This window comes from Panulirus ornatus, chromosome 16, assembly GCF_036320965.1.
Source record: "Panulirus ornatus isolate Po-2019 chromosome 16, ASM3632096v1, whole genome shotgun sequence".
NCBI lineage: Eukaryota > Metazoa > Arthropoda > Malacostraca > Decapoda > Palinuridae > Panulirus > Panulirus ornatus.
In genome coordinates, this window is record NC_092239.1 from 8,475,984 (window position 1) to 8,494,274 (window position 18,291).

The 18,291-nt window shown below is 38.6% G+C and overlaps 1 protein-coding gene across 2 annotated transcripts in view; it reads left to right on the forward strand.

Annotated features, from left to right (window-relative positions):
* Window positions 1–18,291, forward strand: part of Rtca (RNA 3'-terminal phosphate cyclase) — a 51,603-nt gene that overhangs the window by 9,358 nt on the left and 23,954 nt on the right. For both annotated transcript variants that reach the window (XM_071671237.1, XM_071671238.1), the window contains exons 4-8: window positions 1,099–1,222; window positions 3,694–3,752; window positions 13,044–13,188; window positions 15,868–15,995; window positions 16,783–16,936. In XM_071671237.1, the coding sequence (XP_071527338.1) occupies window positions 1,099–1,222; window positions 3,694–3,752; window positions 13,044–13,188; window positions 15,868–15,995; window positions 16,783–16,936 (610 nt within the window). The remainder of the gene's footprint in view (window positions 1–1,098; window positions 1,223–3,693; window positions 3,753–13,043; window positions 13,189–15,867; window positions 15,996–16,782; window positions 16,937–18,291) is intronic.

Here is an 18,291-nt window from a genome sequence, read left to right on the forward strand (position 1 = left end):
TGCACAAACTGGTTTCTGAGTTTGGGAAAATAAGTGAAAGGAGGAAGTTCAAAGCTGATATTAGTAAAAGTAAGGTAATGAGGATTAGCAATATAAGTTTTAATGGAGAGATTGTATAAGGTACTAACAGGCCCTTAAATACTCTTCTAAATTAAAGACTTTTATCCATTATTGGCCCATGTATGTACATCTTATTGTCTGCCAGCTCATTTCCTTTGCAGAGGAAGACTGACAATGCCTTTGTTATGGAAGTAGACTTGGCAGATTTGTCCTTGTCATTATCATCAAGGTGCTGCTGATAGTTGCTATCAGCTTTTCAAGCCCCTCATTGGTTGTTTTTTTTTGATGAGACTACAGCAGTTCTTTCACCTCCTCACCTTTGATGTCTCTGAGCATTTATCCCCAAACCCATGGATATTTAAACTTTATTTGTGATTAGGAAATTTGCTGCGTATATTTCATCATTCTCTCTTTTAGAAATTGAAATAGAAAAAGGAGGGAGGTTTCCAGCCCCCATCCCACCCTTTTTAGTTGCCTTCTACAACACATGGAATATGGAAGTAGAATTCTTTCTCCCCCTACCCCTGGGATATGCTGTCAGTGGTCTGAACCAGAGCATGTGAAACGTTTGGGGTAAACCATCGATAGGTTTGTGGGGTTTGGTTGTGGATAGGGAGCTGTGTTTGGTGCATTACACGTGACAGCTAGAGAATGATTGTGTATACTTTCTGTATGCACCTACCTTCAAACAAATCACCCCACAGACACCATGTTCCCGCACACAAGCATTACTTTAATCAAAACAGCTTTAACGGCACTTATTTTCCATGCACATGATACATTTTCTTTCCTTTGTGGTCTTTGCCACATAGTTTGGGCATTTTTGTTGGTAATTTATAGACTTAGAGTGGTCAGGATGGTTGATTACTTCTTGGCAGTGATAGCATTGCATTGTTACATTTGAAGAGATTTTGCTCCTTTTCCAGCAGCTTTAAAAGTTTGATATAAAGCAGGATGTTTCTTTTATTTAACTTGATTAAAATCGTGAACTTAAAGAAGTTGAAGTCAGACATCTCTGATTAAAGGTATATATTTCAGGAGTGTGAGCTTGCTAGTCCAGTCAGTCCTACCGTGTGCACTTTTTGGTGATTCTCCCTCATATTTTGTGCTGCGTGGTGGGACAAATGCTGACTTTGCTCCACAAATTGACTATACGATACAGGTAAGAGTAATTGGTGATACAGTAGAACTCAATATTTTCACGGCTAATTGAGTAAGAAATTTGCAAATAAGTGAAAAACATGCATCACACACTTCTTTACTTCTGTGAAATCCTATTTGTACATTACTGGGAGAGAGATCTACACTTTTAAAGCCCCATCACCTTAAACTTTCTTTACTTTCGTGTAGCATTTTAGACTCATAGACCGCTCATCTCCATTTTCATTTTCTAGTGTGTTTCAGCCACCCTTACATTAAAACAGTACTCCTCATTCTTTCTTACACACTTTTTCTGTAATGTCATAGAACTCCAAGTTACTGTCATTGCCTCATACAAAGAACTGTTTACATTTGTAGTTCAACTGATATAAAAACGAAGGGTGCAGTGAGGTCACCCCTATCTCTTCTATCCTTTGTGGTAGGTAAATTTGTAATCCTCAGCCTTTCATTGTAGTTTGGTTTTCTAAATTCAGATACTCCCTTCGTTGGTAGGATTGGTGAAGGGGTTGTTATAGGGTTCACACAGTTTGGATTTTATGTAATATGTCATGCAGAGTTACCTTTTTCATATGCTTGGCCTTTCTTTTTTGAGTGTGTCTTTGACAAGACAAATGCTAATGATTTGTTGGTGCGTGTGTTGGAATTATTCTTTTCATGGGCACATATGTACTGGTCCCTAAGTTTGATCATTTCATCAGTGGCTGATCCTCCCTAGATTTCATCAATTACTATCATAGCCACAATCATCATTATGATCTGGATTCTTGACCACTCCTTCATCACAGTTTATCCATTCATCTGTGTCCTCTGCACACCTTTTTGCTGTTTCAGTTCTGTCTTTTTGCATATTGCATATGGGATGGTTAAGTTGCTTGATTAGCCTTTATTTGGGAATGTTGGTGTCTGATAGTTTATGCTTACAGGGCTATTCCTGTGGGAAGAACAGGGCTATTCATTTTTCAATATCTTTTATTTACATTTCTTTTAGAGAATGTTAAGGTGCATTTGGTAGAATGACAGATCTGGTATGGCAGAAGAATTACGGTATGTGCCTAACTAAAATAAGAATAGTTGTTAGGAGAACCCAAACCCTTAAACTATGGCATATATCTGAAGTGATTTTCAACCATTGCATAATGACTTGCAGAATGTCTCTTAAATCATATGTTTTTGAAGGAAATACCCCTTAAAAGTAGTATCCTTTCTTCTGTATTGGGAGGGTATTAAGTTGACAAAGATGCTGGCATAGATACTTCTTTTTTTTTTATGTATGTGGTGATGATGAGTTTTTCCTTGATTTCATTCTACATATGCCTAAATACATTACACCCTTTCATCCTTGATATTGCCCATCTTATATGTAAGTTACATAATTTTTTTTTACATAATTCAGTAATCAAATTTTCATATATTCTGTCTATTGTATATATCTGATGACTTCCTTCCTGGAACTCCCTTTAGGGGGTAGCCGTGGCAATAGTCTCCATAACTAATGAATAACAGTGCCACTTCTTAGGCTTTAGTGCCTCATCCTTAACAGGCCACTGGCAGAAGGCAATTTTAGTGCAGTGTTTGCTGAGGCTCTTACCTGATGTTCTTTCTGACTATTTCTACCTAATGTTCCAATCTACTACTACCTAATGCTGCCTCCTAATGTTCCTATCTACTACTTCTACTTATGTTTCTACGTAATGCTCTTGCTGAAATGTTCCTACCTACTACTTCTACCTATTACTCCTATCATTTTGCCAAAAGGCAGAGTTAGTGCATAATGCTCACTGCAGAAAAATCTAGAATTATGAAGAATGAGCTTTTTGATTTAAGTGTTTGTAACACAGAAAGATATGTTGGTGGACACAATGCCAGTGGTCCACGTGTGGGTGAGGCAGAAAGAAAAAACATATTTACATGTACAGAACATTTCTTGCTTGAATAAATGAAAGAATTGATCTGATTTTCATCCACTATATGAATGGTAACCCGATAAAAAAAGAATTCTATTATTATAGAATTTTACTTCAGTAGTTGCCCTGTAAATCTGGCCTCCTTCCCTGATGATACAATTACATTCTCATTGATGATTTACAGGTGACTGTGATGCATGATATTTTTCCCAGCTGTGTTTTTAGGTTGTTAGTGCTATTTATGGATGACTGATGGAATCATGCAGCACCTGGGAATTTAAAACATAGCTGCCAAAATCATTTCCAGCCTACATGGCATGTTGCAGCCTTCATAGCAAACCAGTATGTGGCACATTGTAGCCTTTGTAGCAAACCAGTGTACTGTCGCATTGCAGCCGAAAGGCTAAGGGATATTGTATGCATCAGTAGATAAATGGTAGTGTTCCATGTAACACACTGTGTAAAAAGTTGTTGATTAATTTGACTAAAACAGAAAGGTTTAGAGGTAATTTTGTAGAAGCCTGTTCTCTTAGAAAAGTACTGATGATTTTTTTTTCTGATTTTTCAGGTCATTAGAAAAGTTCTCTCTTGGTTTGGAGCAGAGTTTAAACTGTTCATCAATAGAAGGTAATGTTTGAGAACTTTTGTTTTAAATCTAGCTAGAACAAATACTCTCAGCTTTGTCTATGGAAGAGAGTTTGAAGGCTGATCATAGATGTATTGAAAGGATTATGCATGCAGTGGTTTGACTATGATTCTTGAAGGAGACCCTCTATGAGTCATCTGCTGTATTGAGACTGTTGATGAAGTGAAATAATGTTAATTCATATTTAGAAAAATTGGGTTGATATATATTTTGGGATTATAGTATTTTTTTAAGGAAATGCATTTCCAGAAATCACTAAACTCTATTTAGTCATGGCCACTTCCTAGAGAGTTTCAGGTAGGAACAGGCATCAGAGATACAGGTAGATAGAGTACTGTTACCTAGTTGTTTATTCTGTGATGAATATACATGGCATTTATTTGTACTTTGAAAGATTAGCGTATTTGTCTTATGATGTTGAATAGTAGTGTAGGATTTTGTTCTAGCTTTATTGTTTCAAGTTAGCTGGATACTTTTACAACAGAGTTTTTGCTTACATTGCTCTATACCTTCTGACTGTAAAGAACTCTTTGTTCATTAGCATGTTACATAACTTGTCTGCAGAATGAGTAAAAAACAAAATCAACATTTTTCATAATAAAAGCGCTATCCATGGATGGAAATTCTCACCGAGTCCAAGATTTGATTGAAGTGGAAAGATTTTATTTTGAAAGAAGGATAAGCCTTCTTTTGTAATGTATTTTGTTAGGAGAAGCATCAGGCATACCAGGTTAGGGAAATAAACCTGGCATCACAATGGCCCTCCCTTGATTTTTCTAACACTTGAATATGTAGGATATGTACATGGAGCAATGGGCTGCCCAAAATGAGATCAGTGTTCCTTGGGAGGGTTAATCAATCCTTTATATAATTTGAATAAATGGTGAGGAATGAGAATCATAGGCATCTTCACCAGACTCCATCATAAGATACTTCCATAGGAATTCAGCATGTGAAAATCAGAGAAAAGAAATTCAGATAGAAGACTGAAGTTCATATAAGGAAATTGGAGCTCAGGAGAGATTCAAAGACTTTGGAGGCAGTAGAAGTCAAAGAAGTAGAACAATAGTTGGAAGGATTACATTGCTTACTCTTCTGTAGAATGGGCTCTACTGATGCTTGTTTCTAAGGTCAGAGAAAAATGTTGGTTTTAAGGAAAAAGTAACAGGAGCAAGCATGGATGCAAGTTCTAAGATGTACTTCTTTTAAACATCAGGAAAGGTACCGCCTGCTCCATGTGCCCTACTTGCGTCAAGAGAGAGGTGATTTTCTGACTCTGTAAAGAGATTATGTGAAGGGGCATAGGATTTATTTGTTATGCTTCGGGGGTGAGGGAATGTTAGTTATCCAAGATGGAAGCAGAAGAAATTCAAGATCCAAAAAGAGTAGCTGTATTAGCTGGAGTAACAGCTCAGTACTGTTATGAATGGAAAAGTGAAGGAACATTACAATGACTGAAACTGTTAGAAATACTTTCTGCCCAATATCAGAGAGATTTGTCAGTAAAAGGAGAGTTGTTACTCTGCTGTGTGAAGGAGTGCTTTTTGCCTCATGAATAACATATTTGTAATGATTTCAGGTCGTGAAAGCTGATTGAGATTAGAGGGAAGGAGAGTTTACCACATTCATTATATTAGGTCCCTTGCCCAAATGGCCTGAGAACAAGATTGAGTAAACCATGCTTTGGATGAAGAAATAGTCTTTTAGTGAAGGGGATGCATTCTTCCATTCCTGCAACAGTAATCCCTTCTGTGTACACAGCATAGACAGAAGTATTGCCTGAAGATGCAGTAATCGTCCCAAGGACAATAGAGGAAGAATTTTTGTAAGTTATTCCAATCACTGCTATTTAAGTGTCATAGTTGGTGTATAGAGGGGGAATTCTGAGAAGGCACACTGATTATAGAAACACTTATAAGTTTGATCAAAATGAGTTTGAAGTTTTGCTACTGTAGGGTGATAAGAGGTTAGAAAAACTTCAGATTGTTTGGAGAATGGCATAGATGGTGTAGAACATGAATAGGATGGTTGATAATTTTTCCTGTAACAACGTTGTGGAGGTCATAGTGGGGGCTTGGTCATCGTCCACAGGGTGTGAATTGTAGTGACTTTTGGTGACCAGTTCATAAATGTTTACAAATTATTTAAGTTTGTGACTTTTCTGGTTCTTCTTTTTATGTGACATTTATTTGTTCATAAGTAAGTGTTCTTTGATGTTATGTACTTTAGTTCCTGTGTAATGATGAATATTTATAATATTGCTTTTGATATTTCTCTGTATCACTCTTCAGTGGTCTCTATCATGAACATGGGAAAGGTTCTCTGAGAAATATTCTTGGAAAACCAGGGTTAGGACTTTGTAACGCCATATCTTTCAGGTGTGGAAACACTGGCTTTCCCACCTGTTGCTTCCTTTATGACTATGTAATGAGAAATTGCTTTTTTTGGTTCCATCATCAGCCCACTCACACACTTGCACAAATATAATGTCACATCACAACCCATGTGGAAATTGATTTACAATATCATTTTATCAGACATATATTGAATGTTTTGAAGCAAAGGCATTTACTAATGTTTGGAATGTGGTAAGCAGTCCATCTATATCACCTACTTTCTCATGAATTATACTGAATATGCAGATATATAACAGTGGTAGTAGTGGGTAGGCAACCACCAACCAGGGAGTTGTATTACCATTACTACTTACCTGGGTATCAGAAGGGTTATTGCACTTCAGTGTTTGTCAAGTTGCACTCCTCTGACCCAGGTAGCTGTCTTTTCTTTCCTCCTCACCCACATGTGGACTGCTGGCGTTCTATCCACAAACATACAGTCTCTCCTCACACAAAACACTTTACAACACTTAACTCATACAACTCATTCTTCATAACCCTATAGATTTTCCTGTGGTAAGTGCTATGCACTAGTCTTGCCTTTTGGCAATAGAGAGAAGTAGTAGGTAGTATCATGAGACAGGAGCATTAGATTGAAGTAGTAGGCTGGAACATTTAGGTGGGAGCATTCAGTAGAAGTAATAGATTAAAACATTAGGTAGATATAGTCAGTAGGAACATTAGGTAGGAGGCTATGGAAATACTACACTAGAGTTGCCCTCTGCCAGTGGCTTGTTAAAGGTGAGGCACTAAAAGGCTAAGAAGTGACACTGGAATTCACCAGTTATGGAGATGCATTTTCCATGGCTATCTCCTTAAGGGAGTTCCTGAAGGGAATGGGCATTAGAAATGTAGATAGATAGATAGTTATATAATTATTAATTCTTGCTGATAATAGGTAAGAACCTACTAAAGAGAATTATGTAGAAAAATTATACGAAGAAATGAATTTTACCACATCATTTTTATCTATCTGTCTATATCTGTGGTGGCCACAGCAATAGTCTTCATAATTAGTGAACTCCAGTGCCACTTCTTAGCCTTTAGTACCTCACCCGTAACAGGCCACTGGCAAATGGCAATTCTAGCACAGTGTTTGCATGGGCTTCTTCTATATCATTTGACCAGTTGTAATTTGAATGTTTTGAACTCAAGTTGATTGCAAGAGTCAATGAGATGTGTAGCACTTCCAAGTGTCCCACAAGTTTTTGCCATTATATTCATGATGGTATTAATATTATTCTATTTGTATCTCTGATGCTTATTCCCTCCAGGAACTCCCATCAAGCGGGTGGCCTCGGCAAAAAGTCTCCATGTTTCCCTGTCCTTGTGCACCTTTGTTGCATACACCATTCCATGCATTCTTCCACCATTTCTCTCCCTCTAGTACTTTTACACTCTATTTCTCCATGTCACAGGTGGTCTTTCTCTCACACTTCTACCCCTTTAACCTTACTATTATACACTTTCCTCATAAACTCCCCGTCATGTATTTTTTTTCACATGCCGAATACTCTACCTCCCCCTTTGCATTCCCTGCAATACCAAATCTCTGTTACTCTTATTTCTTTCTTCATTTCATTTGGTTTTACCAAATGCTCCTCTCAGATAGCTCACTTCTATAGGCTGGATTCTTGACCTCTGTGACTCATTCAATGTCTTTGTTTTGGCTGCTTACGTCATGTTCAGATGGACTATGCTGTCCAGTTTAGTACACTTAATTCACACACTGTATAGGGTTTATAAAAATCAATACTTTCACTCTGTTTCCTTTCAAACTTTAGTATTACTCACATTTACCTTCAGTCGCCTATGGTCATACACACACCATAAAGCACACTTACAGCCTCAACGACTTCACTTTACCATCAGCAAACACATCATCTGCAAACAGGTTTGTCATTAGTCACAGTACCACCACTGCCTCACTCCATCTTTGCAATCCTTTTCTTTAGTTTTGATTTCATCTCTCATCACTCCATCTATATATATATATATATATGTATATTCATTTATTTTATCCCAGGGGATAGGGGAGAAAGAGTACTTCCCACGTATTCCCTGCGTGTCGTAGAAGGCGACTAAAAGGGAAGGGAGCGGGGGGCTGGAAATCCTCCCCTCTCGTTTTTTTTTTAAATTTTCCAGAAGAAGGAACAGAGAAGGGGGCCAGGTGAGGATATTCCCTCAAAGGCCCAGTCCTCTGTTCTTAACGCTACCTCGCTATCGCGGGAAATGGCGAATAGTGTGAAAGAAAAGAAGGATATTCATTTATTTATATTTTGCTTTGTCGCTGTCTCCCGTGTTAGCGAGGTAGCGCAAGGAAACAGACGAAAGAATGGCACAACCCACCCTCATACACATGTATATACATACACGTCCACACACAGTACATATACATACCTATACATCTCAATGTATACATATATATACACACACAGACATATACATATATACCCAAGTACATAATTCATACTGTCTGCCTTTATTCATTCCCATCGCCACCCCGCCACTCATGAAATAACAACACCCTCCCCCCTCATGTGTGCGAGGTAGTGCTAGGAAAAGACAACAAAGGCCCCATTTGTTCACACTCAGTCTCTAGCTGTCATGTAATAATGCACCGAAACCACAGCTCCCTTTCCACACCCGGAACCCCACAGAACTTTCCATGGTTTACCCCAACGCTTCACATGCCCTGGTTCAATCCATTGACATCACGTCGACCCCGGTATACCACATCGTTCCAATTCACTCTATTCCTTGCCCGCCTTTCACCCTCCTGCATGTTCAGGCCCCGATCACTCAAAATCTTTTTCACTCCATCTTTCCACCTCCAATTTGGTCTCCCACTTCTCCTTGTTCCCTCCACCTCTGAAACATATATTCTCTTGGTCATTCTTTCCTAACTCATTCTCTCCATGTGACCAAACCATTTCAAAACATCCTCTTCTGCTCTCTCAACCACACTTTTTATTACCACACATCTCTCTTACCCTATTATTACTTATTCGATCAAACCATCTCACACCTCATATTGTCCTCAAACATCTCATTTCCAGCACATCCACCCTCCTGTGCACAACTCTATCCATAGCCCATGCCTCGCAACCATACAACATTGTTGGAACCACTATTCCTTCAAACATACCCATTTTTGATTTCCGAGATAATGTTCTCGACTTCCACACATTCTTCAGCGCTCCCAGAATTTTCGCCCCCTCACCCACCCTGAGATTCACTTCCGCTTCCATGGTTCCATCCGCTGCCAAATCCACTCCCAGATATCTAAAACACTTCACTTCCTCCGTTTTTTCTCCATTCAAACTTACCTCCCAATTGACTTGACCCTCAACCCGAGTGTACCTAATAACCTTACTCTTATTGATTGAGAGGGGTGAAGGCATGTACAGAGCATCAGATTGGGGAAGAGCAGTGTGGTTTCAGAAGTGGTAGAGGATGTGTGGATCAGATGTGTGCTTTGATGAATGTATGTGAGAAATACTTAGAAAAGCAAATGGATTTGTATGTAGCATTTATGGATCTGGAGAAGGCATATGATAGAGTTGATAGAGATGCTCTGTGGAAGGTATTAAGAATATATGGTGTGGAGGCAAGATGTTAGAAGCAGTGAAAAGTTTTTATCGAAGATGTAAGGCATGTGTACGTGTAGGAAGAGAGGAAAGTGATTGGTTCTCAGTGAATGTAGGTTTTTGGCAGGGGTGTGTGATGTCTCCATGGTTATTTAATTTGTTTATGGATGGGGTTGTTAGGGAGGTGAATGCAAGAGTTTTGGAAAGAGGGGCAAGTATGCAGTCTGCTGTGGATGAGAGAGCTTGGGAAGTGAGTCAGTTGTTGTTCTCTGATGATACAGCGCTGGTGACTGATTCATGTGAGAAACTGCAGAAGCTGGTGACAGAGTTTGGTAAAGTGTGTGAAAGAAGAAAGTTGAGAGTAAATGTGAATAAGAGTAAGGTTATTAGGTACAGTAGGGTTGAGGGTTAAGTAAATTGGGAGGTAAGTAAGGTATATATATATATATAATATGTATTCTTCAAGGCTCCCAGGATTTTCGCCCCCTCCCCCACCCTATGATTCACTTCCGCTTCCATGGTTCCATCCGCTGCCAGATCCAGTCCCAGATAGCTAAAACACTTTACTTCCTCCTGTTTTTCTCCATCCAGACTTACCTCCCAATTGACTTGACCCTCAACCCTACTGTACCTAATAACCTTGCTCGTATTCACATTTACTCTTAACTTTCTTCTTTCACACACTTTACCAAACTCAGTCACCAGCTTCTGCAGTTTCTCACATGAATCAGCCACCAGCGCTGTATCATCAGTGAACAACAACTGAGTCACTTCCCAAGCTCTCTCATCCACAACAGACTGCATACTTGCCCCTCTTTCCAAAACTCTTGCATTCACCTTCCTAACAACCCCATCCATAAACAAATTAAACAACCATGGAGACTTCACACACCCCTGCCACAAACCTACGTTCACTGAGAACCAATCACTTTCCTCTCTTCTTCCTTGAAGAATGTTTGGAAGTCGAGAACATTATCTCGGAAAGCAAAAATGGGTATGTTTGAAGGAATAGTGGTTCCAACAATGTTGTATGGTTGCGAGGCATGGGCTATGAATAGAGTTGTGCGCAGGAGGGTGGATGTGCTGGAAATGAGATGTTTGAGGACAATATGAGGTGTGAGGTGGTTTGATCGAGTAAGTAATGTAAGGGTAAGAGAGATGTGTGGAAATAAAAAGAGTGTGGTTGAGAGAGCAGAAGAGGGTGTTTTGAAATGGTTTGGGCACATGGAGAGAATGAGTGAGGAAAGATTGACCAAGAGGATATATGTGTCGGAGGTGGAGGGAGTGAGGAGAAGTGGGAGACCAAATTGGAGGTGGAAAGATGGAGTGAAAAAGATGTACAGTGATCGGGGCCTGAACATGCAGGAGGGTGAAAGGCGTGCAAGGAATAGAGTGAATTGGATCGATGTGATATACTGGGGTCGACATGCTGTCAATGGATTGAATCAGGGCATGTGAAGCGTCTGGGGGTAAACCATGGAAAGTTGTGTGGGGCCTGGATGTGGAAAGGGAGCTGTGGTTTGCGTGGCAGCTAGAGACTGAGTGTGAACGAATGGGGCCTTTGTTGTCTTTTCCTAGTGCTACCTCGCACACATGAGGGGGGAGGGTGATGGTATTCCATGTGTGGCGAGGTGGCGATGGGAGTGAATGGGGGCAGACAGTGTGAATTGTGTGCATGGATATATATGTATGTGTCTGTGTATGTATATATATGTGTACATTGAGATGTATAGGTATGTATATTTGCGTGTGTGGACGTGTGTGTGTATACATTGTGTATGGGGGTGGGTTGGGCCATTTCTTTCGTCTGTTTCCTTGCGCTACCTCGCAAACGCGGGAGACAGCGACAAAGCAAAATAATAATAATAATAAATATATATATATGTTAAAATGCCAGTGACATCACACAGCTCTACCTCACATCCACATGTATGCCAAGACTTTTGCTCAACATGCAACATGCCTTTGTTCCTCTATAAAAAGCTTTCACATCATCCAACAGTTGTTTCCCTACCCTATATATCCTTAACATGTCCCATAAAGCATTCCATTTGACTCGGTCATATGCTTTCTCTAGATCCATGAAAGCTGCAAAAAGCTTCTTACCTTTCACTGGGTACTTTTCCACAGTCATTCTCACCACAAAAATCTTAACATATCACCTACCTTTCCTTAAAAACCCATTGCTTCTTTCTTACTATGCATTCAGTTACATATCACTCTAAACTGACACTTATACATTTTTCTTGGTATACTTAACACACTTATTCCCCTATAAATGCCACATACTTTCTTAGCACCTTTTTCAAAGGAAAAGACTGTTCATAATCATTAGGATTTTCTGAACATATGAATGTATTACATGCATAAGAAACTTTAAGGGCACTTTAGTGTATTAGTTTGGTCATTTTGTCCCTAACCCTGTACTTTGGCTGACAACTGTTAAGCTGAAATTTGCTCAATTTCTTGGTCCCTATTGCTGTGAGTATCACGACAGCTTTTTATATAATATGAATGTTTATCCCAACTGTAGAGCTTCTCTGTTGACTTGACATACCATCCAGTTAACAGTAGCAAAGATCATGATACAGTACTTGCAAAATGGCTTTGATACTTCCGTATCTTTCTCTTTGGAACATAACATTAGTCTTAGAGGATTCTGAAACTCAGTGGACACCATGGTCATCATATACCATTTTCTGAATTTCGGTACTTTCTCCATGGGCTTCTTTTTCTCTTGTGCAAGTAAAGCCAAGTAGGTTCCTCCATCCTGAGCAGGCCTTGCTCTCAAAAGACAAACCCTGATAATGGGAGAAATGGGGTTTGGAATTATTATAGAACTTTTTTCCTGTAAGGAAGTTTTGAAAGGAATCCTTTACCTTTTTCTACCCATCTGTTCCCTGTCTTTCACTTGACTTTTCTCTCAGGGTAATCCTGCAGTTCCTTGTAAAGGTAAAGGAAGATCTCTCAGAAAGCACCTCTCATACAAAGTGAAGGAGGGTTGATATCCCCTTGGGTTCAGTTAGATGTAATTGACCTGTTTGAGTATTTGGACTTACTCATATGACTTTCCTGGAAAAAAGGGTTTACATGCTTCAGAACCCCATTTTTAGCTGATTTCTCAAATTTTTAAGGGAGGGAATTAAAACAGCATGTTTCTACCATGTCTCAGAGAAGTAATTTTTTACATATATGTATTGTATTTATCCTATCCATTTCATTTCAATTTCATATTTTTCATTCATGTGAATATTTGAAATTATTATGGAAATTCTTTATATTCCAGGGGTTTCTATCCTCAAGGAAAAGGTGAAGTATCTCTTGAAGTAAAACCTCTTGTTGATGGTTTGTATGCAGCTGATTTCACAGATTTCGGAGAGCTAATATCAGTGTATGGAAGAGCATATGTTTCTGGAACCATTCCTGTGAAGGTAATTGTATTATTTGTTGCTGTTTTATATAATGCAGTGTTTCTTTTTCATAGTCTAAAGATCATGGAATTGATCATCTGATGCTAATTTTCACATTTGATCCTTTTTCCATTAACAAATGAAACTTTACCTTTCCTTTAACCTTCATTTTGTTCATATTTCTTTGCTTTGAATAGAGGTTAATATCCTAATGGTATTTTCCTCTTCTTTGAACATTCATTATCTTTCCATTAGAACATCATCAGTTGTGAAATTTAAAAGAAGCCAATTATTAGGTTTAGCTAGTTAGAGGACGGGTTAGTTGGAGTGTGAGTTTGATTGGGAAAAAAAAAAATTGGAGGGAGTGAAGTATTTTAGACATCTGGGTGTGGACATGGTAGCAAATTAAACAATGGAAGTGGAAGTGAGTCATAGGATGGGTGAGGTGGTGAAGGCTCAGGGTATTGAAGAATGTGTGGAGAGAGATTGTTATCTGGGAGGGTAAAAATGGGTATGTTTGAAGGTATAGTAGTCCTAGCAGTGTTATATGGGTGTGAAGCATGGTCTTTAGATGAGGATGTATGGATGTGTTGGAAATGAAATGTTTGAGGACAAGATGTGGTGTAAGATGGTTTGATGAAGTAATTAAAAGTGTGGGGTTGAGAGCTGAAGAGGTTGTGCTGAAATGATTCGGACATATGGAGAGAATTAGTGAGAGAGTTGACATGGAGCATATAGGTATGTGTCAGAAGTGGAGGGAATGAGAAGGATGATACCAAATTGGATGTGGAAGGATACGATGAAAAAGATTTTGAGAGATTGGGCCTGAACTTGCAGGAGGATGAAAGCTGTGCATGAGACAATGTAAATTGGTACAGTGTGGTATACAAGGATTGATGTCCTGTCAGTGGACTGATTTAGGGCATGTGAAGCAGCTAGGGGAAACCATAAAAAAGTATTCAGGGCCTGGTTGTGGATTAGGGAACCATGATTTTGGTGCATTGCACAAGGTAGCTGGAGAATGGATGTGAGCAATTGTGGCCTTTCTTCTTCATCTGTACCTGGCACTACCTTGCTGATGCATGAAATGGCAATCAAGTATTGAAAAAAAAATTATGTGCATATATGTTTACCCACTATGCTCTTCTGTTTTCAGTACTATTCAATAATTGCTTTTCTTATGTTACACCTCAAAACATGGATCCTGAGACACCTGATTCCTCAAAACAATTGATTTCAGTCTTTTTTTTATAAGTTATGGAATCATGTATTTGTCTACTGTTTACATCACAAAACAAAGATTCAAAGATTTTCTCTTAGAATCAGTGTTTGAATCTTATTCTCCCTTTTCTGTATATGAGAAACTCATCAATGCACAAATCTTAAATCATGGAGATCCATGGTTTCATTTTCCTGCAGTTTTTTTTATCAGTAAATTGCTTGTTGTTCATAAAATGAAGGAGCCTAAGAATTTGCTGAAAGTAATCTTGGGGAAGAATTTTCTTGATAAACTTTAGTTCAGACATTTTATTGGTGGTCCAGTATTCATTAGTTTGTTTCTTGTTATGTGCCATCATCATCACACACAAAATACTTGTACCTTTCATCTCCCAAGGTGTTAGCAAACTTAGACAGCCAGCTGCTTGGAGTTGTTGGCTGAGTTTTGTTCACAAAACCGTAAAACCAATTTTAGTCACTGTCATGACCATCACATAACCATGAAAATACTTTAATAGATAGTCAAACTTCTCAGAATTCTCAATGACAGAGAACAAGCACCTGTTATACAGTACCTGAATTAGCTCACTCAAAAACAGATTGTGTTGGAATAAGGTTAGCAACATCTGTTCATCTCCATGAAGCAGATGCCTAATGTGACAAAACACCTCCTCTCCTCACACTGGGACTAAGATTATCTTCACCCTCATTACTGGTAACATCTTGCTCTTCTTCCTGTCTTCATTCTTCTGCATCTTTGTGAAAGCTATGTCCACTTGACTCACTATCATTGTCCTTTAAAATGCCTGAGTCAAGCGTATCTTGTAAGTAATGATTTGAGTGTTCGTGTAAGGGTCTCATGAGGCAGAGTTGATGTATTGCTTGCTTTGGCATTGTGATGGTTATTGACCTCTTGAGTAGAATAAATATGGACCAATAAATGGAAATGGCATCTGAGATGTTAGTTAGTGAATTTTGAATATTAAACACCCCTACTGCTGCATGCGGACATTTTAGAAATGAGATCCCATGTATAGGATGCTTGCAGTTAACTCTTGAAGGCAGAGCATCCCATACATAGGATTTCAGCCATCAGAATAACTTAGGTCTGTTGCGTACTGCTTGAAAACTCAAAATCAGGTAGTCATTAAGATGTATATAGCTGTTTCCCAGCATTAAAATAATTGAATGGCATAAGACTCATAATTTTAGAATCTTATATCAGATACATGCATCCACTTTTAGAAAGTTTTAACATAGTGATCAGGGTTGTGTTGACCTGTTATTCTCCAATAAGGTGACTTATATTGTGTAAATGATGCATAAAAATGCACTTCAACATTTGGTAAGGTGGGAGGGGCTAATAGGTCCAAATAAGAATATAAAAAATATTTTGAAGATGAATTTGTATCTGAAAGTTGTCAGCAATGCCCAGGTTGGATTCTTGTTGGTTATATACACTGAATAAAGATTTTTTTCCAGGTTGCACACAAGATGGCAGATGCTGCTGAGCAGGTTTTACGTCAGAAGTTACCCCGAAATGTTGAAATTTACATTGACCGAGTTAAAGAGCATGCTGAAAGAGCTGTAGGAAATGGCACAGGCATAGTGTAAGTGTAGTAAAGATTATAATTCTCCTGTAAGGTTTGGAAGAAAAGCTACTAGATGCAATAAGAAGTTTTTATCAAGATAGTAAGGCATGTTTACATGTAGAAAGAAAGTAGGGTGAATGGTTTCAGGTGAAGTTTGGTCTACAACAGGGGTGTGTGATGTCAATTTGGTTGTTTTATCTGTTTATAGATAGGATATTGAGGGAGGTGACTTATGTTTGTCTAGAGACTGTTTTTTGATTGATGTATGTCTGGTGGGGTGGTGTTTAAGACTGAGTTGGGAGGGCAATTACTTATTGCTTGTTGGGTCATTTCAATGTGTATGTGTTTTGTTACATTTGCTGGGGGTGAGGGGACTTGAGAGTAGAAGTTGCTGAAGTGCAAGGCAGGGTAAGGCTTTTTATTTCTGCTTGAGGGTTGATGGTTGATTTGAAATGTTGTGGGGCAAGGGGTCTAGTTCTATTGCAATGAATTGAGTGCCAAGCATATTTAAGTTGGGACTGTATTGGAAGGTTCTTTGTGTCACTGTGTAATTGTCGAGTATTGTGTTTGCAAAGCTGCCAATGATTGTTCTAAGTGCTCTGTTTTGTGTGGTTTTCATCTTTGTTCAAGTGAGGAGTGGGTGAATTTTTTGTGTTTGATTATTTACTTTTGTATTTTCTTATTAAGATATATGAGACAAGCATAGTCACAGAGGCCTCTTTATGTCTCACCTTCAAAACATTAATGGAAATCTTATTTATACTTCTTTTTTTAGTAGTTCCTCATTTAAAAGAATAATTTACAGGTTGTGGGCAGAAACTAGCTCAGGATGCGTTCTGGGCGGTTCTGCACTTGGGAAGAAGGGCAGAGATGCAGAAAGTGATGGAGAAACGGCAGCAAAGGAAATCTTAGATAGTGTTGAAAGACAAGCTTGTCTGGATAAATATGCACAAGATCAGGTCAGTTTTTCTCACTAAATGATTATAAGAATTACAGAGGATTAGGCATTTTCAGCATAGTTGGCAAAGTGTGTTATAGGTTAGTTCTTGGTCTTGAGAAGATTGATAAACCCTATGGTGGTGAAAAAACAGGGTGTGTGGGGATTTTGCACTTGAGAAAGTTCATGAGAAAAAGAGAAGCCATGCAACATATTTGGATTTAGAAAATGTATGATCTAGATTGAATAGGAAGGCCTTTTAGAAAGTTCTGGCTCTGAATAGTACCCATGGGGGGACTTTTGAATGTTGTTAAGAGTATTTTTAATGGTGGTGTGAGTGAGTGGTTTTGACCACTTCATTGTTATTGTCCTTCATCATGGCAAGAATAGTAGGGTGCTGTTGTCCTCATTCTAGCAATATGTTTTCCTACCACAGGTTGAATTCTGCAGGCATTGTAGTTTCTGTTGGTTGTTCATAGATGGTATCCCAAACAAAGGTGAGTCATTGGAATTGCCTGAAGGCCTTAATAATTAAACCCAGTAGGGGCAGATGTTCACCTCAAGTGACTTGATGCTTTTGTGGTATGCCCACTGCTGTACCCATGCTACCTGTATGTATTTTTTTATCATATGCATATATGATTTCTTAAACTAGGAATGCTTGAACTCATTTCATAAGAAAAAAAGGGTGGTTTTGTTTGTTTTTTGTGTACCTAATAATTATCTTTTATTGTTCACCATTTCGTGTTAGTGAGGTAATTCCAAAAACAGATGAAGAATGGCCTCATTTGCTCACTTGTACTCGCTAGCTGTCTTGTGTAATGCAATGAAGCCAGAGCACCCTATCCACAGCCAAGCCCTATAGACCTTTCCCTGGTTTCCTCTGACAACTGTATACTACATTGCTTCAGTTCTCTGTATGCAGTGCACACCTCTCACATTTCAAGCTCTGATTACTCAAAGCCTCTTTCATTCCATCCTTCCATCCTTTTCTAGGCTCCAACTTCTGTCTCCCCTGACAGCCTGTCTGGGATCTCTACTGTAAATTGAAGATTTTGCATATTCACAGGCAAAGTCCCAGTGATAGAATACATTGAAGAGTGTAGTTAATACCACAGAATTCAAGGAACAGTACCTAGTAGTGAAAGTGAATTCATTTACAGAATAACAGAAAGAAACAAACTGTTAAGAAGTGACTGGAATGTTTGAATAGTGAAGGCTAGAATGATAAATTTGTGCTAGATTGATGGAATACTTACAGGAAAGTGTTCTATTCTGATGATAGTAAATGATAATGTAAGAAAACATATTTCATGATCCACACTTTAAAAAAGGTGAGAAGCTATGAATTTAATCAGTTGACTTAAACTGCTCTCT